The sequence below is a fragment of the Callithrix jacchus genome, chromosome 1, assembly GCF_049354715.1.
Source record: "Callithrix jacchus isolate 240 chromosome 1, calJac240_pri, whole genome shotgun sequence".
NCBI lineage: Eukaryota > Metazoa > Chordata > Mammalia > Primates > Cebidae > Callithrix > Callithrix jacchus.
Window position 1 is genome coordinate 111,265,270 of NC_133502.1, and position 26,612 is coordinate 111,291,881.

Here is a 26,612-nt window from a genome sequence, read left to right on the forward strand (position 1 = left end):
TTGGGGCTTGGTAACCTGGTCCCAGTCACAGTAGCAGTCAAGAGCATTCTCCCAGGTACCTCCTGTAAGCAGTTTGGTTGTATTCCTGATGAAGGGTCAGCCCACAGCTACCTCTGAATGGTGTCAGTGGCTAGGGTGCAAAGTACAAAGTAGGAATGCCTCAGGTGGTAGATGTTCCTGTCTTTGTCCACTGTCTCCTGTCCCAACCCAAGAGAAAGGGCTACTCTCGTCTCTCTAAGGGATCTGTCTCTGTAAACAGGGGAGCTGAGCTGTCTCTCCTAGCTGCAGACAGCTCTGATATTCTTTGGCTGGACTGAGCCCTTGGCCTCAAAGAATGAGTTTTGCATGATCTGGGCAGCCTGAGTGATAATGGCAGCAGCACAGAGATTAATCTCTCTGTCTAGGAAGTTGAGAGCCTCACCATGGTAGCTGAGGTAAGAATGGCCAGCCTGGGATAGGTTCCAGGGGCCACGAAACACATCACAGTCAGGGAGGCAGACCTGCTTCAGCTTGTCCAGGGAGGGCCACCTGGCGGGGTGGGGGGGAAGCCGTCCGGCCAGAGGCCCTATTCCCATTGGCAGGCCCTGGCCAAGAACACTAGACAGGACAGGATGCCAGGACTCAGCCTCAAGGTGGCTGTGGACCAGGGAGGGGCTGACTTTGCCTCTCTCTGCTCTCAGCAGAAAGAGCAACTCCTCCAGATCTGAGGCAGACCCATCTCTTCCTGTTCAACATAGCATTGGGTGGAGACAGGTATAGCAATGCTTCCTTTTGGATGAAATTGCTTCCAAGGGACTTTTTATAAGGAATCCCATCCTTAGAACCATGGAAGATAGGGGCTCCCCTCTTTCTCTTCCACAGGCAGTCACTAGAGAGGGTGGCCTTGCTAAGCCAGGGGATCTTCAGGAGAAATTCCCTTTTCTCTGTCCCTCCTGCTCAATCATCTCGGGAGGTATTTTGGTCACACCTCTTTCTGCTCTGGAGGGTTGGAACCTCCTGTAAGGTGGCAGAAGACAAATTCAATAGGCCAAGGTCAAAGTTGCTGTAAATGGGGTCCCCAGCAGGGATAGGGATCAACCACTGGCTGCTCAGAGGGTTGGATTCCTTCTGGGAGAGCTGGGCTCAAGGGGAGGGACCACATGGAACATGCTTCTAGTGGCTGCTGCTATTGTTGTGATGCCAGGACTGGTTCTGCTCCTTATATGCTTGGTTATATCCAAAAATGGAGCCCTTGATTTGATTTTTTTAATTTTTTGTGATGGAGTCTCACTCTGTTGCTCAGGCTAGAGTGCAGTGGTACAATCTTGGCTCACTGCAACCTCCGCCTCCAATCTCTGCCTCTTGCTGGGGCAGGAGAATCACTGAGGTCCGGATTTAAGCAATTCTCCTGCCTCAGCCTTCCAAGTTGCTGGATCTACATGTGTGCACCACCACACCTGGCTAATTTTCGTATTTTTAGTAGAGATGTGGTTTTACAATGTTTGCCAGGCTGATCTCGAACTCCTGACCTCAGGTGATCTGCCCACCTCAGCCTCCCAAAGTGTTGGGATTACAGGCGTGAGACACAGTGCCCTGTACAGTCCTTGATTGTAATCCCAAATACCCTCTTCTATTATATTTCTCATCTCAGTAATTAGCACCACCATCTATCCAATTGTTCAAAGCAGAAAGCTGGACATGATCTTTGATTCGGCTTTTTCTCTTACCACCCTCTTGTTTCAGATGCATGAGCTAGTCCTATCATCTCTACTTCTTAACTACATCTCTAATATGACCATGTCTCTTCTCCATTGCTATCATCATGGTCCAGGCCACTGTCATCTGCTGCTCAGACACAGACAATGGTAGCATTCTGTTTATTGTTCTCCCCACATCCTCTTTCAACTCCCTCGAATCTGCACCTCATGCAGCAGCCAGAGTAGATAGACTGTCTCCGTGATTCTTGGGCACAGAGCTCTGTTGATGTCCTTCAGAGCACTTGCCACAAGTTAAACATTTATTTTGTTGTTCTTGTTGTTGCTCATTTTTTTTGATCTGTCTCCCTGACTAGATGTATAGCACCATGAGGCAGAGAATCTTGTCTGTCAAGGTCACCATTGTATCCTTCCTGCCCAGCACAGTGCTTGGCACAGAGTAGTTAAATCAGTGGTTTTTGGGTGAATAACATTAGGCCAAAGAGTTTTGATTCTAGTCAGAAAGCAGTTTGGTGCTAACACATATTGTAAGAACAAAAGGACTGAAAATATAAGGATGCTTTCGGAAGAATAATGAAGGCAGCTGGATGGAGATTAATTCCCGTTCTCCTTTATGAATAGCTTCCCAGTTGATAAGGCCTAAGGCTGTGGCATGAAATTTCAAAGGGAGGGCTCGAATCCTATAGAAATTTTAAAGGAAGAATCAACAGAATTGCTATGTTCTTTGGCTGGGTGTGGTGGCTCACGCCTGTAATCCTAGCACTTTGGGAGGCTGGGGCAGGTAGATCAATTGAGGTCAGGAGTTTGAGATCAGCCTGGCCAACATGGTGAAACCCCATCTCCACTAAAAATACAAAAATTAGTCGGGCATGATGGCACACACCTGTAGCCCCTACTACTCAGGAGGCTGAAGCAAGAGAATCACTTGAACCTGGGAGACGGAAGTTGCAGTGAGATTGCACCATTGCACTCCAGCCTGGGTGACAGAGTGAGACTCTGTCCCCACCTGCCCAAAAAGAATTGCTATCTTCTTTAATATGACTTGTTTATTTATTTATTTGGAGACAAGGTCTTGTTCTGTCACCCAGGCTGGAGTACAATGGCACAATCATAGCTACCTCCAACTCCTGGGCTCAAGTTATCCTTCTGCCTCAGTCTCTTGAGTTGCTGGGACAACAGGTGCACACCACCATTTCCTGCTAATTTTTAATTTTTTTGTAGAGATGGGGTCTTGCTATGTTGCCCAGGCTGGTCTCCAACTCCTGGCTTCAAGTGATCCTCCTGCCTTGGCCTCCCAAAGTGCTGGTATTACAGGTATAAGCCACTATACCAGGCCCTTGAATATGTTGATAAGAGAGACAGGGGCATTGATGTTGTCTGATGGGCCAGAAAAATAGCATTACCTGTCTCTTCCAAAAAAATGGCATCACTGGGAACAACCTCAAATTTGTTGGAAGATGAACTCAGTTTTTAAACATGTTGAGTTTGAAATGACTGTAAATATTTGCTATGGGCCACTGAAAAAAGCCTAGCTAGAAATCCTTTTTGACATTTTGATCAGCTATGAAACAGTCATGGAGTTTATTATTCTTGATTTCCTTGTTGGTAAGGTTAAGAAATTAACATATAATTCTAGCCCGAAGAAGAGTTAAATTTCTGAGAATCTTAAATTGTATTCAACAAAATTTAAGAACACAACCAAAGTAATTTTCAACCTAGTTTAAAAATTTTTTTATTTTTAGAAATGGGGTCTTACAATGTGCCCAGGCTGGAGTGTAGTGGCTGCTCATAGGTATGATCATAGTGCATTACAGCATTGAGTTCCTGGGTTCAAAACCTGTCTCTGCCTCCTGAATAGTTGGTACTGTAGCTTTATGCCACTGTACCTGGCTCCATAATTTGTTTTTACATCAAATGTGATCATTAATAGGTATACCATTATCTATTGAATAATATAAAGAATTTATTATGAGTATTTGCCCTGATTTAGTTTCTACATTTGTATAATCTTCTGTGTTTTCTAGACTTTCTGTGATAATGTAGTATTTTTGTAAATCAGGAGAAAATAGGACACATTTTTCTTAAGAAAAAGAAAATACTGTGTCAATTTCTAAATATCTTTGGGGTAAGCTTTTGCCTTATATACACTAAACATATGTAAGCACAGAAGTTACAAAATGTTCCCAGAAATCCCTGGAAATTTCCCTCTAAGAAGTACACACATGTTGATATTTCCTGGAATTCACTGCATCTGGTTTCTCTTTTCTGGTTTCAGACTGCCTTGGTCCCAAAACTAATTCGGCTGGAATTATACAATAAACCCATTGTTCCAATACTTCTCCCTGAAGGGAATATTCAGAGAATTGTCTTTTATTATTATTATTACAGTTCCAGACCTAACTATTAGCCATTCTTCTTGATGTGCCTTTGATTTCTTTTCTTTTTATTTATTATTATTTTTTTAAGACAGGGTTTCACCATGTTGGTCAGGCTGGTCTTGAACTCCCGACCTCAGGTGATCTGTCCACCTTGGCCTCCAAAGTGCTTGGATTACAGGCGTGAGCCACTACGCCCAGCCCGCTTTGGTTTCTTAGACTTTTTATGATTTTTTAGATTTTTATGGGTTTGCTTTACTATGCTAGGGCTTCTATTTTATCAGCAACCAGTTTGGAAGGTGGTGGAGTTGGGGGCAGGACAAGGTGGGGAGTAGAGAATAATGCATGCCAAATGCAGAGTCTTTTTTTTTTTTTTTTGAGACGAAGTTTCGCACTTATTTCCCAGGCTGGAGTGAAATGATGGAATCTCGGCCGACCGCAACCTCCGTCTCCCAGGTTCAAGCAATTCTCTTGCCTCAGTCTTCCAAGTAGCTGGGATTACAGGTGCACACCACCACACCTGTCTACTTTTTGTATTTTTAGTAGAGAAGGGGTTTCCCCATGTTTATCAGGTTGTTCTCGAACTCCGGTCCTCAGGTGATCCGCCCGCCTTGGCCTCCCAAAGTGCTGGGATTACAGGCGTGAGCCACTGCGCCTGGCTGGAAGAGTCTTTTTTATTTGACTGAAGAATGGTCTACCAGACTTACAGGTGGACCCCAGGTCAATGACTGGAAAAGACAGTGGTCTGAATGACATTGAGGAATACTGTACAATGAGAAGGTGGCATATTAGGGCTTTATAGCATGAAGAGTTAAGTTTGCTCCCATAACCAATGCATTGCAATAAGAGGAAGAAAGAAGTCAACTTGCTATACAAAAAAGCATATTTAAGGCCAGGCGCGGTGGCTCACACCTATAATCCCAGCACTTTGGGAGGCCGAGGTGGGTGGATCACGAAGTCAAGAGATCAAGACCATCCTGGTCAACAAGGTGAAACCCCGTCTCTACTAAAAATACAAAAATTAGCTGGGCATGGTGGTGCGTGCCTGTAGTTCCAGCTACTTGGGAGGCTGAGGCAGGAGAATTGCTTGAACCCAGAAGGCGGAGGTTGCGGTGAGCCGAGATCGCGCCATTGCACTCCAGTCTGGGTAACAACAGCAAAACTCCCTCTCAAAAAAAAAAAAGCATATTTAAACAGGGTTGCCAGGAAATGGAGCACAATGCCTCATGTGGCATAAGCTGTCTATCCATGAGGGTTTCCAATAAGACCCTAGAAGACCCCCCTCTGGCTATGGTGTATAGGGGAGCTATGTGTTGAATCAAGTATTAGGCTTGGTCATCTCCAAGATCCCTCAAGCTCTGAACATCTATGATTCCATGAATAATTAACAACTTAATTGCCCTGTAAGCTGATATTAATTCCACAGACCATACATGTTTTTCTCTCAGTACAGAGTAATTATTTGGTACCTCTGTGCTATTTCAAAGATAATACTTTTCCAATGTCTTCAATTGCATTGAAACCTGGGATCTCCATAACATGTAGTCAAATGAAAGACTGCTTTATTAGTCAAATAGGCTAGGTTATGTTACACTAACAAGCAACTCCCAAATTTCAGTAGCTTGAAACAGCCTCGGTTTATTTCTCACTCTGGCTGCTTGTCCATGGGGAGTTGGTTGCTGCAATACAGTGGTTCCTACTCCAAGACCCAGGTTGATGGAGCAGCTAACTGGAAAAATACTGGTTGCTACGACAAAGGAAAATAGGAGATTCAGCATGAAAGTGACACAAGTAACTTCTCACATTTCATTGGCCAAAGCAAAACACATAGTCACAACTAAAATCAGATAGGCAGCATAGTGCATAGGCCTTATTTTATTGGGCAAATAAAAAATTAATATTATACCTAGCATATAATTTATAATTTTTTTTTTTTGAGACGGAGTTTCGCTGTTGTTACCCACGCTGGAGTGCAATGGCGCAATCTCGGCTCACTGCAACCTCCGCCTCCTGGGTTCAGGCAATTCTCCTGCCTCAGCCTCCCGAATAGCCGGGATTACAGGCACGCACCACCATGCCCCGCTAATTTTTTGTATTTTTAGTAGAGACGGGGTTTCACCATGTTGACCAGGATGGTCTTGATCTCTTGACCTCGTGATCCACCCACCTTGGCCTCCCAAAGTGCTGGGATTACAGGCGTGATCACATCTAAAAAATTAGATGTGATCCAGGTATGTTGGCTCACACCTGTAATACCAGCACTTTGGGAGGCCGAGACAGGCGGATCATTTGAGATTAGGAGTTTGAAACCAGCCTGGCCAACATGGTAAAACCACATCTCTACTAAAAATACAAAAAAATTAGCCAGGCATGGTGTCAGGTACCTGTAATCCCAGCTACTTGGGAGGCTGAGGCAGAATTACTTGAACCTGGGAGGCAGAGGTTGCAGTGAGCCAAGATTGCACCACTACACTCCAGCCTGGGCAACAGAGCAAGACTCCATCTCAAAAAAAAGAGGAAAAATTTAGATGTGACTAGAACTTTTGAAATGCTTCATGGGGCTTGAAAACAATTTGGTCTTTGTCCTCATAAGTTGTTTCGGCATTACTGCACTTAGAAGACAAAAGGCTACAGTCCCCAGAGGAAGATGTAGTCGTAATTCAACGTAAGGAAAAGGCACACTTCTGAGATGGACACTAACAAGAATCCATGTATCATAGACTGGGTTGGTTTTATAATACAGAGCTTTGCAAAAGGTATGGATTCCAGATGTGTGGAAATATGAAAGGTCTTCTCTTTGGGGTGGCGAGGCAGATTCTTGGGATGGTCAGACTGCTGTCTTTGGCGATGAGCGTCCTCACCCTTTGACCTCAGAGTGCTTACAAATATTATTATTTTATCTGTGTGGATGAGAAGCACTGGCCAGAGCAATGGTTTCTATGTACTTCAGACTGATGCTAATCTGTGAACAAGTCTTCACTAGCCTAGAGAAAAATGATAAAAATGTGAATATGTAGTGACATTTGCATAAATCGAAATGTATTCAGTTCAGAGAGCTGTACTATATTTTCAAATTATGTCCTTTTCTTTTTTGAGAGAAAGAGTTTTTGGTCAATGATAAATACATAGAAATCTCTTTTATCACTTGTCAGATTAGCAAAAAATGCAAATCTTAAATGATATACTTTTTTAGTGAGACTGTGGAAAAAGAGTCAATTTCCTATGTTGCAGGAAAGAATGCAAAATTATTTGACCCGTATTGTGATGGTTTATTTTATGTGTCAGCTTGACTGGGCCAATGGCCAGGCATGGTGGCTCATGCCTGTAATCCCAGCACTTGGAGATGCTGAGGCAGGTGCAAAGTTTGCAGGTAGGAGAGATCGCACCACTGCACTCCAGACTAGGTGACAGAGCAAGACACTGTCTCAAAAAAAAAGTAAATTAAAGAAACCCTGAACTTGGTAGCAGACAATCCGTGTTTCTCCTAGCAGCCTTGCCCCAACTCCACGGTGACAATTTGTGTGCCCTTATTTCCCTCCAAGTCTGAGAAACAGGGGTCACAGGGAGTTGACGAAGAGGAGGGGTCTCTGACAACACGTGGAGACTCCTCAGCAGCGCCTCCCTCCAGGTCTGCAAGGAACAAATCCAGAACCAAAGACCCCAGGTCCCAGAAGTCAAAGCCAGCGATGAGGCCAGCAGGAGGCAGCCTTTGGCTCTATCTTTAGCCAGATGGGCTGGGTGGGGACATTGGAATATGGGAGATGTGGGGCACAGGCAGGGTGTGGAGAGAGACTCTTGCTGCTCCAGGCACAGCCAAGCTAGTGCCTTAGTTTCCTTCCCTCAAATCTGCAAAGGGTGAGTTCTCTTCCTTTTTATTTTTTATTTTTTGAGACGGAGTCTCACTCTGTCTCCCAGGCTGAAGTGCAGTGATGCAATCGCAGCTCACTGCAATCTCCACCTTTCGGGTTCAAGGGATTCTCCTGCCTCAGCCTCCCAAGCAGCTGTGATTACAGGTGCACACCACCACATCTGGCTAATTTTTGTATTTTTAGTAGAGACAGGGTTTCACCATGTTGGCCAGGCTGGTCTCAAACTCCTGATCTCAGGTGACCCACCAGCCTCTGCCTCCCAAAGTGCTGGGATTACAGTCGTGAGCCACACCACACCAGGCCCCACGAAGGGTAAGTCTTCCCTGCCTTCTGAGCTAGACAGCCATGGGAGTATTGGGGCCTGCAGGAAATGCCCCACTCCTGGCTGCTCTCCCTTGATCCCAGAGTTCCGCAATACCGCTGTCCCCCATGGCCTGGCATGCCCACCCTGTTCACCCCTGCCACCTAGTCTGCTGTTCAGGCTGCCATCGCACCTTTCTCTGACCCCCTGGGTGTCCCTGGGGAACTCACACCTCTGTCGGATCCACCATGGTCCTGATGAGCTCACAGAGGGGGCAGGAGAGCACAGAGCAGGTCTGCCGCATCCATAGTCTAAGGTCCATGACCACCTGTGCAAACAGGGGATGATGCTCAGGGAGGCCGACGAGCTGCTTTCTTGGGGAGCCAGGACCCTGCTGAGCTCTAACTGCCCCCCCCGGGCTCCCCAAGGTTGGGACAGCACGGAGTAGATGGGGTGGAGGGGCTAGAGGCACCTGGTCATTCTGGCTGCACCCCATATGCAGCTTCCCAGCAGTTTTGCCAATGAGCTCTTGGAGGTGAAGGGAGGCCCAGGGTCACAGTCTATATGCCCAGAGGAGTCAATCCAGGCAGGGCAGCTTTCATCAGCCAACCCTGCCAACCTCCCTCTCTACCCCAGCGCCCCAGGTCTTGCCCAAATCTCTCATTAATTCTGCTTAGCCCTGTTTTTTTATTTGTTCAATTTTTTTGTAGTTATGGAACCTTGTTATGTTGCCCAGGCTGGTCTCGAACTCTTGGCCTCAAGTGATCCTCCCACCTCAGCCTCCCAAAGTGCTAGGATTATAGGCATGAGCCACCGCAACCGGCCCATGTCCTGAGGTCTCCATTGCTGTCTGCCAATGGCAAAGTAAACAGAACGATGGTGCCAATGCTCAAAGTGGCCCAGGGTCAGGTGGAGACGGGAGGCCAGGAAAGCGGTGGGGCTGCAAGGGTCGTACCTTCAGACAGCGCTCGCTGGCTGTGTGGATGTCCTCCTCATTGGGGTTGAGTCTCAAAGTGCCCTGGGCCCACTTCTCAGTCACCTATAGCAGGTGGCAGCAATGCTTGGGGGAAGGTGAGCAGATTATCAGGAGCCAGGAGAGCCTCTGCCCTGGTCCCACCCTATCCCTCATGTCTGACTGTCCCTGTCCAGGAGCTGAGTCCTGGAAGCACACCTTGGGAGGAGGCATCTCGGGTGGGGACACCTTCACCCATGAGCCATGTGGGCATCAGGGGTAATTTAAAGGATGGAGAGAGGCAGTCATCAAGGCACAGAGTTAAACAGCACTTGAGTATATAATTAGTTCAACATGAAACCACACCCTGGCAACATTACTATTTGCTCAGGGATTTGGTGGGAGCCTGGGGCCACAGGGAGGGGCTTTGGCCATGGGGAGTACCTGGTAAGCTGCCCGTTCCTTGAGCATGATGTGTACCAAGAGGAGCTGGAATGAGGGCAGCTCCATGGGGAAGGGACAGGATTGCCATCCTGAGCTGTGTGACCTTAGGCAAGACCACTCTTCACCAAACGAGGTCAACCACACAGGTGATTTCGGGAGCCAGTGCCTGCTCCGACAGTCTGGATTTTAGCTTTGTAGGTGGATGGGAACCTGTGAGGGTTTAGAGATGCTGGGAGAACATTTTTCCTGGGAGAGCTTTCCAAACAGGGAATAAACAAAGCCACCCTCGGCCCCGCTGAGAAAGGATCCTACCAGAAGCCCTCGCCACTGTCTTGCTCCATGCTGTTGGTGATGGCGATGTCATCGATGCAGGTGGTGGGTGTCGTGAACAGAAGCACAGACTGCTGCAGTCCCGCTGAGCTGAAGTCAAAGTCTACGTTGTGGACAAAGTAACCGTTGGGATATCCAGGGTGGGAGAATTGTGGTTTGCTGGACCCTTGCTGTGGGTCCTTTAACCTCAGCTCACATGTCTGTGGCCTCCCCAGATACCAGGCCCCTCCAGTCTGCGAAGGCAAACCTGTCCGTAGGAGTAGGAAGACCACGGGGTGAGGCGGGAAGGTGGGGGCATGTGGTGGAGGCAGGGTGGTACCCACTTGCAGGTGTCGGTCATGTAGTGGATGATCCCTGGTGGCTGGATGGAGGGAGTGTGTTGTTGATGGCAATAGTGACAGGGAGGTGGGAGGGCAGGAGCCCCACCTGGACCAGGCTGCTAATGCTGGCCTTGAAAGGGAGGTAACCCCCCATGCTCTAGCATATCGACCCCGTTCACCCACTGCATACAGCGGAGATATCAGGAGGGGGTGGTGGGTCAGAGCATGAGGAGGGGCCCTGCTATCGGGCACTCCCTCATAACCTGCAGCATAGAGCTGAGGCCTGCCAGCCAGACGGGAAGAATGGCATCCCAGTGGGGTAGAGCAGGTCACCTATCCCCCTACACAGGGCACAGCCTCCAGGGCAGAGCAAGGAAGGGCCCCCCACCGTCCCATCCCAGGAGACAGGCTGTGGGTGGCACGTTGGGACTCCCATGCTGTCCGGTAGTCAAGCCCACCCACCTGCCCTACCTGCTCCTGGCTGCACTCACCACAATGGCATAGGAGTGGGCACTGCCAATCCTCAGCACCACTCTCGTGTGCAGGTCCTGGGTCCACCACTCCGGCAGGGTCACTTCGCGTTTGTACCACACCCAGCCGACAAAATGCCATAGCCGCCAGTCCTGCAAGATGTTCTTGAAGCTGGAGAAAACCTGCATGTCCAGGGTGGGGCCAGACTGCGGAGAGAAGGCCGGAGCTCAGCTCTTGGGCCCCCAAACAGATGTGGGACCAAGGTACATTCCTGCCTTGGCAGAGCTGACCTCAGGATGTCCAAACTGTCCCCTCTTTCCCATCCCCGAGTCCAGCTCTGTGCAGCACAAGCCGCTCTGGCCTGACTAGTGGGAGGAGTGTCTGGGTGGCTCATGCCTATAATCAGTTATTTGGAAGGTCAACCTAAAATGTTGGCTTGAGGCCAGGAGGTTGAGACCAGTCTGGGCAAAGTAGTGAGACCCTATATTTTAAAAAAAAGTTTTTTAAAAAAATTAGCCAGGCGTGACGGCCTCAGCTAACTTGCAAGGCTGCGGCGGGAGGATTGCTTGAGATCAGAAGTTAGGATTGCGCCACTGTGCTCCAGCCTGGGCAACAGGGCCAAGCCCGGTCTCAAAAAATGTTTTAAAAATAATAAACATAAAAAAAAAAAAAAAAAAAAAAGGACACTCCCCGGGCTCAGCCCTCGCCTCGGGAGGGAGCTTGGCAGGGGCGCTTCCTCCTCCTTCCGCCTCCTCCCCCGACCCCCGGGCGCCCAGGGCTCCCCCACTCCCTCCACCGGGCTTCCGCGCGCCTCCCGGCCCTGCCCCGAGCACCGCAGCAGCGGCCGCTACCACTGCTCCTGGAAGCCCTGGCGCCGGTCGTCGGCGCGGAAGCTCCAGAATCCGCCCAACTCTTTGCGCTTCCGCGATGCGCTCTCCCTGGGGCACAGTATCCCGCCCTGCAGCGCCAGCGCGCAACCACACACCAGCCGCTCAGGCCGCCGCCGGCCCGGAAGCCAGGCTGCCCACTCTGCCGCTCGGCTTCCGGCTGCGGTGATTAATAGAAGCGCGGGAGGAGGCGGGTGGCCGTGTCGCTTGATGTACTGAGGCCGTCGGTGCCATGTTTGTTGAGGGCGAGTGCTAGGTCTGGAGGGGAGGAGGGTCCGGGCACTACTGGGTGGGGCCAAGGGCTGGGAACCCCGGGCTAGGCCTTTGGCGAAGTTGGACCCTCACACGCAGCCCCAGTGAAGAAGGGCGAGGTCTTCTCCCCGCTCCCGTCCAGGTTGGACGATGCAGGGCGGCAGGCCAGGACAGAATCCATGAGATCTGGGATTCCCCAGTTTCGTCTAGGAGCACCTCCACTTGCTTTCCCCAGCGCGACTCCGCCAAGCAGACCCCAGCGGAACCTCTTCCATGCCTGCCCGGTGCAGCGATGGCTCTCGCCTGTAATCCCAGAACTTTGGGAGGCAGAGGTTGGTGGATCGCTTGAGGCCAGTCTGGCCAACATGCCGAAAACCGATCTCCACTTAAAAAAAAAAAAAAAAAAATTAGCTGGGCATGGTGGTGCATGCCTGTAATCCCAGCTACTTGCGAGGCTGAGGTAAGAGAATCACTTGAACCAGGGAGGCGGAGGTTGCAGTGAGCTGAGATGTCACCATTGCACTCCAGCCTGGGTGCACTCCTGCCTCAGCCTGCCAAGTAGCTGGGATTACAGGCCCGAGCCACCACGCCCGGCTGATTTATTGTATCTTCAGTAGAGACGGAGGTTTCACCATGCTGGCCAGGCTGGTCTCGAATTCCTGACCTCGTGATCCGCCCGCCTCGGCCTCTCAAAGTGCCGGGATTACAGGCGGGACCCACGGCCTGTAATTTTCCGCCATCTTTTTTTTTTTTTTTTTTTTTGAGACGGAGTTTCGCTCTTGTTGTCCAGGCTGGCATGCAATGGCGCGATCTCGGCTCACCGCAACCTCCGCCTCCTGGGTTCAGGCAATTCTCCTGCCTCAGCCTCCTGAGTAGCTGGGATTACAGGGACGCGCCACCATGCCCAGCTAATTTTTTGTATTTTTAGTAGAGACAAGGTTTCACCATGTTGCCCAGGCTGGAGTGCAATGGCTATTCACAGGCGCAATTACACTACTGATGAGCATGGAAATTTTGACCTGCTCCGTTTCCAGCCTGGGTGGGTTCACCCCTCCTGAGGCAACCTGGTGTTCCCCTGCTCCTGGGAGGTCACCATATTGATGCCGAACTTGGTGCGGACACCTCACTGGCATAGTGCACTACAGCCCAGAACTCCTGGGCTCAAGCGATCCTCCCACCACAGCCTCCCGAGTAGCTGGGACTACAGGCACGCACCACCGCGCCCAGTGAAGAAGCTTCATTGTTTTGAAGTTCTCCTCCTTAGGGTTTTGTTTTATTTTATTTTAATTTATTTATTTTTTTTTTTTTTGAGAAGGAGTTTCGCTCTTATTACCCAGGCTGGAGTGCTATGGCGGGATCTTGGCTCACCGCAACCTCCGCCTCCTGGGTTCAGGCAATCCTCCTCCCTCAGTCTCCTGGGTAGCTGGGACCACAGGCACGCGCCACAATGCCCAACTCATTTTTTGTATTTTGTTCTTTTTTAGTAGAGACAGGGTTTCACCATGTTGACCAGGATGGTCTCGATCTCTTGACCTTGTGATCCACCTGCTCGGCCTTCCAAAGTGCTGGGATTACAGGCGTGAGCCACCACGCCCGGCGGTTTTTTGTTTTTTTGAGACAAGATTTTGGTCTGTCACTCAGGCTACAGTGGAGCAATCATAGCTCCTGGGCTCAAGGGATCCTCCTTACTCTGTTCCACCGAAACACTGGGATTACAGGCGTAAACCACCATACCCGGCTGGGTTTTTGAATTGTTTATTTATTTTTATTATTATTTTTTAAAGATGGGGTTTCTCCACAATGGCCAGGCTGGTCTTGAACTCCTGACCTCAGGTGATCCACCCACCTCGGCCTCCCAAAGTGCTAGGATTACAGGCGTGAGCCACCACACCCAACCTTTGAATAGTTTTCTTAATTTTTAATTTAATTTTAACATGTCTATATTTTTTGAGATGGAGTCTTGCTCTGTCACCCAGGCTGGAGTGTAGTGGTGGGATCTCAGCTCACTGCAACCTCCTCCCTCCAGATTAAAGGAATTCTCCTGCATCAACTTCCCAAGTAGCTAGGACTACAGGTGCGTGCCACCACACTCAGCTAATTTTTTTTTTTATTTTTAGTAGAGACAGTATTTCGCTATGTTAGCCAGGATGGTCTCGATCTCTTGACCCCGTGATCTGCCCACCTCAGCCTCCCAAAGTGCTAGAATTACAGGCGTGAGCCACTGGACCAGGCCTTTTTTTTAAAATTTGTTTTAAAAAAATTGAGACGGAGTCTTGCTCTGTCACCAGGCTGGAGTGCAGTGGCACAATCTCGGCTCACTGCAACCTCTGCCTCCTGGGTTTAAGCGATTCTTCTGCCTCAGCCTCCCAAGGAGCTGGGACCACAGGCTGGTGCCACCGTGCCCAGCTAATTTTTGTATTTTTAGTAGAGATGGGTTTTAACATCTTGGCCAGGCTAGTCTCAAACTCCTGACCTCATGATTCACCTGCCTCGGCCTCCCAAAGTGCTCGGATTATAGCCATGGGCCACCATGCCCCACCTTGAAGATTTTTTATGTTTCTGATAACAATAATTCTGGGCCGTGAAAGTGGCTCATGCCTGTAATCCCAGCACTTTGGGAGGCCAAGGCGGGTGGATCACAAGATTAAGAGATTGAGACCTTCCTGGCCAACATGGTGAAACCCTATCTCTACTAAAAGTACCAAAATTAGCTGGGCATGGTGGAGCATGCCTATAGTCCCAGCTATTCAGGAGGCTGAGGCTGGAAAATCGCTTGAACCCAGGAGATAGAGGTTGCACTGAGCCAAGATCGCACCACTGCACTCCAGGCTGGGGACCGAGCAAGGCTCCATCTCAAAAAAATAAAATAAAGTATAACAATAATTCTTTGGACAGATATTTTTCTAATTTTATTTTATTATTTAACGTTTATTTATTTACTTACTTTTGAGACAAAGTCTGTTTGTTTCCCAGGTTGGAGAGCAGTGGCACAATCCCGGCTCACTGCAACCTCCACCTCCAGAGCTCAAGGGGTTTTCCTGCCTCAGCCTCCTGAGTAGCTGGGATCACAGATGTGCACCCCTACACCCTGCTAATTGTTTTTGTATTTTTAAGTGAGCAAGGGTTTCACCATGTTGGCCAGGCTGATCTTGAACTGCTGACCTCAAGTGATCTGCTCGTCTTGGCTTCCAAAGTGCTGAAATTACAGGCGTAAACCACTGGACCCAGTCCTTAACTTTTATTTTAAATTCAGGGGTACATGTGCAGGATGTGCTGGTTTGTTACATAGGTAAATGAGTGTCACGGGGCCCTGTTGTACAGATTGCTTAATCACCTGGGCATTAAGCATAGTATCCATTCATAAATTTTACTGATTCTCCCCCTCCTCCCACCCTCCCTCCTTTTCTCATTTTATGGATTAGAAAACTAAAGACCAGCCGGGCGCAGGCTCATGCCTGTAATCCCAGCACTTTGGGAGGCTGAGGCGGGCAGGTCACGAGGTCAGGAGATTTAGACCATCCTGGCCAACATGGTGAAACCCCGTGTCTACTAAAAATACAAAAAAATTAGCTGGGCATAGTGGCACGTACCTGTAATCCCAGCTGCTCAGGTGGCTGAGGCAGGACAATTGCCTGAACCCAGGAGGCAGGAGGTCGCAGTGAGCCCAGATCACGCCATTGCACTCCAGCCTGGGTAAACAAGAGCAAAACTCCGTCTGAAAAAAAAAAAAAAAAAAAAAAAGCCGGGCGCGGTGGCTCAGGCCTGCAATCCCAGCACTTTGGGAGGCTGAGGTGGGTGGATCACGAGGTCAAGAGATCGAGACCATCCTGGTCAACATGGTGAAACCCCGTCTCTACTAAAGACACAAAAAATTAGCTGGGCATAGTGGCGCGTGCCTGTAATCCCAGCTGTTCAGGAGGCTGAGGCAGGAGAATTGCCTGAACCCAGGAGGCGGACGTTGCCCTGAGCCGAGATCGCGCCATTGCACTGCAGCCTGGGTAAACAAGAGCGAAACTCCGTCTCTGAAAGAAAAAAGAAAAAAAAAAAAAAAAAAAAAAAAAAGCTGGGCGCAGTGGCTCATGCCTGTAATCCCAGCACTTTGGGAGGCTGAGGCGGGTGGATCACGAGGTCAAGAGATCGAGACCATCCTGATCAACGTGGTGAAACCCCATCTCTACTAAAAATACAAAAAATTAGCTGGGCATAGTTGGGTGTGCCTGTTATCCCAGCTGCTCAGGAGGCTGAGGCAGGAGGATTGCCTGAACCCAGGAGGCGGAGGTTGCGGTGAGCCGAGATCGCTCCATTGCACTCCAGCCTGGGTAACAAGAGCAAAACTCCATCTCAAAAAAACAAAAAAGAAAAAAAAAAGCCGGGCGCCATGGCTCACGCCTGTAACCCTAGCACTTTGGGAGGCCGAGGCGGGTGGATCACGAGGTCAAGAGATCGAGACCATCCTGGTCAACATGGTGAAACCCCGTCTCTACTACGAATACAAAAAATTAGCTGGGCATGGTGGCGCATGCCTGTAATACCAGTTACTCAGGAGGCTGAGGCAGGAGAATTGCCTGAACCCAGGAGGCGGAGGTTGCAGTGAGCCGAGATCGCGCCATTGCACTTCAGCCTGGGTAACAAGAGCGAAACTCTGTCTCAAAAAAAAAAAAAAAAGAAAAGGGAAGAAAAAAAAGTGCATGGCTTCTTACCTTAGTTGTTAAATGGACAACTAGTCCATCTCTGCTGGTTGACCAGAGGCCATGATCTGGATGTTTATAACTCTTGGGAGAAGTCTATCAAGTTAATTATGACACTTTTTATTTTTATTTTTGTAATTATGACATTCTTAAATCCCTAATCTTAGAAGTGAATTCCAACATCTCACAAATTGCTTTCTCTTTCTGAGAGTGACAATTTGAAATAGCTCAGCCCTTTGCATGGAATATAGACATGCATTCGGATTTATAGCCCATTGTTCCTCCATTTTTTTTCTTTTTTTGAGACGAGTTTTGCTCTTGTTACCCAGGCTGGAGTGCAATGGCGTGATCTTGGCTCACCGCAACCTCCGTCTCCTGGGTTCAAGCAATTCTCCTGCCTCACCCTCCCAAGTAGCTGGGACTACAGGCGTGCACCACCATGCCCAGCTAATTTTTGTATTTTTAGTAGAGACGGGGTTTCACCATGTTGACCACGATGGTCTCGATCTCTTGACCCTGTGATCCACCCGCCTCGGCCTCCCAAAGTGCTGGGATTACAGGCTTGAGCCACCACACCCGGCCTGTTCCTCCATTTTCATTCTCCTGCTCTTTTTTTTTTTTTTTTTTTTGAGATGGAGTTTCACTCTTATTGCCTAGGCTGGAGTGCAATGGCATGATCTCGGCTCACCGCAACCTCTGCCTCCAAGGTTCAAGTGATTCTCCTGCATCAGCTTCTGGAGTAGCTGGGATTACAGGCATGTGTTACCATGCCCGGCTAATTTTATTTATTTATTTATTTTGAGACGGAGTTTCGCTCTTGTTACCCAGGCTAGAGTGCAATGGTGCGATCTCAGCTCACCACAACCTCCGCCTCCTGGGTTCAGGCAATTCTCCTGCCTCAGCCTCCTGAGTAGCTGGGATTACAGGCACACGCCACCATGCCCAGCTAATTTTTTGTATTTTTAGTAGACACGGGGTTTCACCATGTTGACCAGGATGGTCTCCATCTCTTGACCTCATGATCCATCCGCCTCGGCCTCCCAAAGCGTTGGGATTACAGGCTTGAGCCACCGCGCCCGGCTAATTTTTTTTATTTTCAGTAGAGATGGGGTTTCTCCATGTTGGTCAGGCAGGTCTCGAACTACTGACCTCAGGTGATCCACCTACCTTGGCCTCCCAGAGTGTTGGGATTACAGGCGTGAGCCACTGTGCCCACCCAGCCTTTTACTTTTAAGTCTTTACTATTACTGATTTGGTATGGTGTGAGCTAGAGATCCAATGTGTTTTTTTTTTCCCTCGCCTCATGGCTAACCAGTTGTCCCAGCTCCAGATCTCCATTTCCATCACCTGTTACCTCTAAAGCAGTCTCAGTTCAGTACCTGTTAACTTTTACTTCCTCTGGGATCTTTGCACCTAAATTCCCTCTGTCTGGAATATTCTCCATTTAATTCTTTGTGGGCTATGACTCTTTTTTTTTTTTTTTTTTTTTTAGAGACAGGTTTTCTCCATGTTGGTAAGGCTGGTCTCGAACTCCTGACCTTAGGTGATCAGCCTGCCTCAGCCTTCCAAAGTGCTGGGATTACAGGTGTGAGCCACTGCACCCGGTCTTAGTGGGCTATGACTCTTAAGGCCTATAGGCCAAAGACCACATCTGTAGTAAAAATTATTAGATGTATTTAGCTTGCTGCAGCAAGAGAAACCATACTCCTGAGAATTTTGGGTAGTCTCAGAGTGAGTTGAAAGGGGCTTGAAAGGAGCAGATGAGGGAAGAATGAGGTGGGGCTAATGATATCATTGAAGAGAATGAAGTCTGCCAAATAAAGGATCTTTATAAACAGCCTTGTATGGAAACATTGTTTACATGGTCATGTTCAGGTTCTATTGAAACCATTGTTCAAGATTTGATAGGAATATGGCAGTCTGATTACATGCAGGGCTGATTTTTCTCAATTCTCATCCTTTGAATTAGAGCTTGCCTTAAAAGTTACCTTCTCAGAAACCACTTTTACTTATTTTTATTTCAGTATTTATTATAAATTATAAAACTTTTTGAGATGCAGTCTTGCTTTGTCTCGTAGGCTGGAGTAGTACAGTGGCATGATCTCAGCTCGCTACAACCTCTGCCTCCCGAGTTCAAGCAATTTTCCTGCCTCAGTCTCCTGAGTAGCTGGGATTGCAGGCGTACGCCACCACGCCTGGCTAATCTTTGTATTTTTAGTAGAGATGGGGGTTTCACCATGTTGACCAGGCTGATCTCGAACTCTTGACCTTGTGATCCGCCCATCTCGGCTTCCCAAAGTGCTGGGATTACAGGCGTGAGCCACCGTGCCTGGCGTATAAATTATAATTATTACTTTGTTGTCTACTTATTTGCCTTTGTCTTCTCCCCTGGAATATACTACTATAAGAATGGTGGAGATGAGGCCGGGCGCGGTGGCTCAAGCCTGTAATCCCAGCACTTTGGGAGGCCGAGGCGGGTGGATCACGAGGTCGAGAGATCGAGACCAACCTGGTCAACATGGTGAAACCCCGTCTCTACTAAAATACAAAAAATTAGCTGGGCATGGTGGCGCGTGCCTGTAATCCCGGCTACTCGGGAGGCTGAGGAAGGAGAATTGCCTGAACCCAGGAGGCGGAGGTTGCGGTGAGCCGAGATCGCGCCATTGCACTCCAGCCTGGGTAACAAGAGCGAAACTCCGTCTCAAAAAAAAAAAAAAAAAAAAAAAAGAATGGTGGAGATGATCCGGCATCATTTCATTTATTGATTATGTACTATCTCTATCTTACAGGTTGTTTTTCTAATTCTGACTAAACTTCCAAGAGTACTATGAAAGATTATGATGAACTTCTCAAATATTATGAATTACATGCAACTATTGGCACAGGTAATTTTTATTTTATTTTTGAGGCAGTAGATAAATCAACTATTTGAGAGTATAGATTATTGGGTAGGCATGAGCTTCTTAGTGTAACCCATATAGTTTTAAAATTCTTCTACTTACTACAGTAAGATAAAGTGGCACAAGCAGAGAGGAGAGTAGTAGGAGAAGCCCTGTAGGTTACTGCAAGGACTTTGACTTTTATTCTAAATAAAAAATTTATTCTAAATATTTCTTTTATTTCTTGACTTTTATTCTAAATAAAAGTTATTGGAGAGTTTTGAGCTACGGGGTAATCTGACCTTTTTTTTTATAGAGTTGCTCTGGCTGCTGGTAGATAAAAGGTTGGGTGAGGGAGGGTAAGAGCAGAGGCAGAGATATATTAGGAGGCTATTGCAATAATTCAGGTGTTAATGCTAGAGATGATGGTGGCATGGATGAGGGTGAGGTAGTAAAAACAATGAAAGGGGTGGGATTTTATACACTTTATATATATATATACACACACATATATATATTAAAACCCCATGTGTGTTTTTTTAATTAAGGTATAACATATATGCAAAGTACATTAATCTCAGTAGAGTTTTACACATGTATATGTATACACATACCCATATATTCCCTGCTCAGATCAAGACATAAACCATTTCCAGGGAGTACCTGCCTAGTTTACCCAAGGTAACCACTGATATATTTTGAAGACAGAGCCAATGGGATTTATTAGGGTGCTAGAAAGAGAGAGAAGGGCTAAGAATGCTTCCAGGATTTTTGGCCTGAGAACCAAGGAAAATGGAGTTGCCCTTTGTTGAAATAAAGAAGACCATGGGAGAGACTACTGGGAAGTTATTTTTGGAAATGTTAATTTGGAGATTTCTTTTAGCTCCCTGAGTGGAGATGTTTATCCAGCTTTTGATCCAGTTTTGAAACATAATTGCTTATCTTCAAAGTTTTAAAACTGAGTGGTCTCAGGAACTTTATATTGTATTCTAGCAGTGTTAATTATAAAGGAAATTTAATTGCAGTGTTAATCATAAAGCAAATCCATACTCCTCTCTTCCCCTTACACCAGAAACCATTATAGGGCTCTTCCTCAACTGTGTATGTCCAACTAGGCCACTTACCTAATTCAAATAACAGATGCAATCCCTAGCAATGGAAGAACTGCCCCACCTTCCCTGTGATACATGCCCAGTTGCTCAGTTGTCTAGTTTGCAGCTCTTCTGTGACCTTACACACAGTCCTCTATCCTGTCCTCATCTGACAGCCATCCTTTCTCATCACAAACTCACTACTCTGAATAAACCAAAGGTTTGATTATCATATTTTCCGTTTTTTTTTAAAGTTTCATCCAACTTGCAACCATAAAAGCAAGCAAACTTAATGTATAAGCACAAGCTCCGGGAAAAAGAAATTTACACATAAGTTGAAACACACTTCTTATATCAATCAGCAACTGTCATAATAATGCTGAGTAACAAGCCAACCTAGAACTCAGTGACTACACCTTAAGACTCTGTGATATGGTTTGGATCTGTGTCCCCACCCAAATCTCATGTTCAATTGTAATACCCAATGTTAGAGGTGGGGCCTGATGTGAGACCATCAGATCATGGGGGCAGTTTCTAATAGTTTAGCACCATCCCCCTAGTGCTGCTCTCATGATAGAGTTCTCATGAGATCTTGTTGTTTAAGAGGGTGTAGCACCTTACCCCTCTCCTGCTCTGGCCATGTGAAGATGTGCCTGCTTCCCTGTCACCTTCTGCCATGATTGTGAGTTTCCTGAGGACTCCCCAGCCATTCCTCCTGTACAGCCTGTGGAACCAAGACTCAATAAAACCTCTTTTCTTTATAAATTACTCAGTCTCAAGTATTTCTTTTTAGCAGTGTGAGAAAGACTAATACACTTTGTTTTAGGCTGCAAGTCAGCTAGAATAACTCTATTCCACAAGTGGTCATTCTAGACCCTTTGCTAGAGAGACAGCTGCTCATATCAAAAGAAGTTGAAGACTTCCAGAGGTTCATGTGGAAGTTGAACACGTGAAGCATCTTAAGACCTGGAATCAGAACTCACACACTGTCACTTCCTATATAATCCATCAGCTGAAGCAAATCACAGTCCCAAATCCGGATCAGCAGAGTAAGGAAATACACTCCTCCCATGGAGGTAGTAGGGAGAAAGAGTAAATATTTGCCAAACAATGAGTTAATCTACAACACCTATATACACGTCAGCTAGTTACTCCTTACACACTAAACATTTCCCTGCAACTCAATATTTATGTCTTTCTTGCCAGATATTCCCAGAGTTAGAAGCTAGATAACACAATACCTCTATAGATAGGGAAGTTATCTCTATAACAAAACCTTCATGAGGCCTACCCACCATTGCCTCTTCAGCATTAGGTAAGAGAAATTACATAATAAACACATATTAGAGCAGTAGGTAAGAGATAAGCCTTTCTTCTAGTTGTATGTAGCAGTCATTAGAAATAGATGTATGTATAATAGATGTGTAATTCAAACACACACACAAACCACAGACATTTTTGCCCAGGGCTTTCTTTTAATAGATATGGGGTCAAAGACACACAGCTAGCCCAACTCCTGGCTAAATATAAATCATATGATCCCAGGAATAGAATTCATAATCTTATGTTACAAAAACACCATCCTCGAATAGAACACCCAGGACTTCAAACAACTCTATTTTCTTCTTGGACCAGCACCTACGAGCCACCATAGAAATAAGCCCATGCTCAAATCCAGCCCCACACATCTATGAAAACCTAAAAACAGCCAGAGCCAGCAACTTACACACTTGTATGAGTTTTCCAGTTACATTCTTGAAGACAGGCTCTGGGTCAAGTGTGTCCTGAAAGAGTGAGACCACATAAAGTAAATCTTTGACCAGGCCTCTGTCTGTCTCAGAACTTCCTAAGCACAGAAGTAACTGTAAGTGTCCCTATACTACCCATATTTCTCTTTAGAAATGAAAGAACTAGTCTGTCATTGCTGGGAGTGTTGCAGGAAGACAGCGTTCAGCTGTCCTCACCCCACAAGGATTGCTTCTGTTAAAGAAAGCCTCCACATTCCAGATCACCTCATTCCTGGGGCAGCCGTGTCTGATGAACAATTATCATGATGGTGCGTCCAGGACAATTCTGAAGGACCATTCCAACATCAAAGCTCCCTATGGATTGGCTGAGGCTTCCATTGTGACTGCATTGCAGTTCAATTCTCCCTCTGCCCAACCTTACTTTCTTTTCTTCCCTTCCACAACTGCCAGTCTCCAAAGGACTCCTTAAATTTCATGTGCATTCATTTCCACTCAGAATCTGCTTTCGGGACAGCTCAAGTAGTGCTAATGTTTAGTCACCATACTCTCTAAGAGCATACCCGTTTCGTCAAGTTCTTCTGGGTTAAATCAGAATTTCTAGGACAAAATTTTCCTAGACTACTATAACAAAAGATGAGAATAAATTGGTGCAGTCCCAGAAGAAGATAGAAAGACCAGAAGAATTGAAGAGGCAGTGTGCAAATGAACACTGCCATGTTTTTTGTTTTTTTACAAGAAGAACTTATTTTGGGATAGATGAAATAGGATTGTCAAGGGTGCTTAGTCTGTAATTAACTGACAGGGAAATGACTTAGTACTCAAATGTCAAAGGTGTTTGAACCAGAGTGACTCCATCTTGAAAAGGGGCTGGGTAAAATGAGGCTGAGACCTACTGGACTGTACTCCTAGGAGGTTAGGCATTCTAAGTCACATGATGAGACAGGAGGTCACCACAAGATACAAGTCACAAAGACCTTGCTGATAAAAGGCTGTGGTAAAGAAGCCAGCCAAAACCTGGCAAAACCAATACGGTGATGAAAGTGACCTCTGGTCATCCTCACTGTTCATTATATGCTAATCATAATGGATTAGCATGCTAAAAGATACCTGTACCAGTGCCATGACAGTTTACAAATGCCATGGCAACCTAACCTCAGGAAGTTACCCTATGTGGTCTAAAAGGGAGGAACCCTCAGTTCCAAGAATTGCCCACTTCTTTTCCAGAAAACTCCTGAATAATCAAGAGTTTAGCATATAATCAAGAAATAACTGTAATTCATCAAGCAGTCCATGCCACTGCCCTGCCTGTGGGGTAACCATTCTTTTATTCCTTTGCTTTCTTAATAAACTTGCTTTCATCTTACTCTATGGCCTCTCCTCGAATTCTTTCTTTTGGACAAGGTCCAAAAACCCTCTCTTGGATGCGGGAGGATCTGGATCAGGACCCTTTTCTGGTAACAAAAAGACCATTCTGTCTTCACTTCAGCCCTAGAGACTGAGGTGTTGCTAAGTAATACATAGTGACAATCCTTTACAATTGGGATGGATCAGGCTGAAATTGAAAACAGGAACTTTATACGTACATCTCATTCCCAGGGACTGTCACTGGTACCCTGAAATATGGCTCCAGGGATATTAGCAGTTTGAGCCATTAAGATAATCTCTCAACTATATCATTTACAACTGCTCCCAAATTCTAAGCTTTCTAGGTCAGGTTCCCTAGAGACAGAGTCTGAGACAGGGAATATTGTGCAAATGACTGATTGAGGACATGCTTGCAGGTAAAATCTGTAAGGAAGTGATGGGAGGATAGAACAGGAAAAAACCTAGAGGAAGATGCACATTAAGCCAATGTCTACACTTTTTCTGCTTCCACAGGGAATTTTAAAGCATGAATAGCACCCCAATTGTCCCACTTTCTCAACAAGCCCAGATGTTTTTATCCACATATTTGTCAGTCATTGGTTGGGGGTTGCCCTTGGTTAAGTGTAGGCATGGCAAGAAACGTACCTCCCAAACATTTCTAGATGACGCAGCTTTCTAGGCCAACAAGAGGGACAAGTCTGAACTGTGAGCAACCAATGCTCACAGCAGCGGCCAACAGGCACCCTGGCCCCATGAAAGGAATCTTTAAAGGAAGGAGAACCAACAGTGACTGTAACACTGAGCAAATACCATGTGCCAAGGTGCTGTGCAGGTGAGAAATATAAATGCAAGGCTGAATCACAACAAGCACTACCTCAGTGTCCACCTCTGTCCCTACAGCTATTCCAGGCTAGACATAGGCTTTGGTTGTGTTGTAGGCTATCTCTTGAGAACGATTTCTGTTCTTGTCAGGAAGGATCCCTGTAGGAGGTTCCAGACAGGAAAATGGAAAAGAAAAGGCAGTGGTCTCTCAGTCATTTATCAAGAATTACTCTCTTACAGACTGACCATGTTGAATGATCCTTTTAAAAGATTATGAACTTTAGTAGAGAAGTTTCTTCTTGGTTTATGTGATTCTCATAAGTCGAGTCATCAGGAATATGTGATTGCAGGGAAGCCCACAGTCCCCACATTCAGAAACAGGCTGACAGAAGTTGATTAAATTCCAACTACAGAGTCATAGCATTTCACCTACCTAAATCAAGCATGTAACTTAAAAACATGTAGCTAGTCTCATCCAATACCTGAATGAGAGGCTCAGGAAACTATTTCTACTACCTTTCCATCATTGTACAACTAAATCCAATGCCTGACATAGAAAGGGATGGATCCAGTCATTAAGTCTTCATGTTGCACTGAGTAAAATACTTCACCTCAACAGACTTAATTTCCCATTTTATTATGAGGAATTTGAATTAAGTGGTTCATTTATTGAACAAGTATCTCTGGAATACCTACTATGTGCAAGACGGTTTGCTAAGAACCCAGGACAGAATGGCAAAGAGACACAGAGCCACTGCCCTAGTGGAGATCACAACTAAGTAAGGAAAGGAACCAACACAAACAAGTTCAAAAATATTAATTGCAATATATGCTATGAAAGAAACAGAGGTGATGAAATCAAAAATAATGTCAAGGATGTATTTTTATGGGATTTTTATGGAAGGCCCCTGTATAAAAGTAATATTGAAGCTGAAACCTAAAGATGATAAGGAGATAATCAGGTCAAGAAAATTCCAGACAGAGGGGCTAGACTGTGCAAAGGTTCTGAATAGGAGTGAACTTAGCATGTTTAAGAAGCTGGAATATTAGAGCGGATGAAGTGTAGTGAGCAAGGAGCACAGAGACACAACACAAAGTTGGACAGAACCAGATTGTGTAGGTCAGAATAAAAAGTACACATTTATCCTGAGAGCAGTGAGGAGCCATTGCAGGATCTCAAATAGGAGCACCACTGCTGCTGGCAGTACCGCTTGGGACAGGCCCCATCCCAGCCGCCAGCAATCGGCAGCACACCCGAGGAAAGGGCCCCCAACCCTCTCCCCTACGCGGGCTGTGGCGCCTCAAATAACCGCCCCCCCACCAGCCCCCGCAACACCAGCAGTGACACCCTGGATAGTGCCCACTGCCATGGGGCAGGTCACTCCCAAGTCGTCCCCCATGCCTACGGCTGTGCGGGCCAAGATAGTGAACCGATCCCGCCATCTTACCTTTCTAGCTGCGCTGTAGTCTTGGTCAGTGCCAACAAGCACAACACCCAGGCGAGCCAAGCAGAGCTGATACGGCAGACTCTAGCCTCCAGCATGGGCGGTGGCCGGCTACTCCCATTTCTCCTTGAAGCCAGCTCTGAGCAGGTGAGCCCATGTCTGAAATGGCGAGACTCCCGCTTGGCATCCTTTATATACGGGGTTCCTAGACTACATGTTTGGATTGGATGAGAGCAAACTTCAAGGTCTACTCTAACTGGGCTTTATTTCTATAGTCTGATTGGCTAACCTAAAACTTGTTGTCATCCAACCCGAAGCTATTCTAGCCAGGCTGAGCTGCGGCTCCCTTAAAAGGGTGTGGTGCTTCAGCCTTGAGGACAGTGTCTGTCAGCTTGCCTGCCCCTGCGGAACCCCGCCTGGCCGGCCGACAGACCAGAGAGAAGTCGCTGTAGGCGGCGGCTGCCCTGGCCCGGCCCTCGAGAAGTCGGCGGCGGGGGCCCCGGCCAAGTCAGAGGGAAGTCAGCGGCGGCGACGCGGCCCCATCCCTCCCGCCGGAGGGAAGTCGGTGTAGGCGGCGGCGGGGGCGCGGTTGGAGCTAGTTTCTTTGGAGAAGCCGTGGTGGCTTCAACGTGATGGTGGAAGACGAGACAGGTCTCTGCGGTAAGTGGCGGGGACTTGT

The 26,612-nt window shown here is 47.1% G+C and overlaps 1 protein-coding gene across 1 annotated transcript; it reads right to left on the minus strand.

The window, feature by feature from the left end:
* Positions 1–4,299: 4,299 nt before the first annotated feature.
* On the minus strand, positions 4,300–11,790 carry LOC118150595 (putative inactive beta-glucuronidase protein GUSBP11). Its single transcript, XM_054255902.2, has 7 exons — positions 11,590–11,790; positions 10,777–10,962; positions 9,948–10,326; positions 9,636–9,845; positions 9,195–9,299; positions 8,472–8,567; positions 4,300–7,053 (listed from the first exon to the last, which is right to left on the minus strand). The coding sequence occupies exons 2-4, from the start codon at positions 10,895–10,897 to the stop codon at positions 9,770–9,772; spliced, it is 576 nt and encodes a 191-aa protein (XP_054111877.1). The 5' UTR covers positions 10,898–10,962; positions 11,590–11,790; the 3' UTR covers positions 4,300–7,053; positions 8,472–8,567; positions 9,195–9,299; positions 9,636–9,769.
* Positions 11,791–26,612: the final 14,822 nt, after the last annotated feature.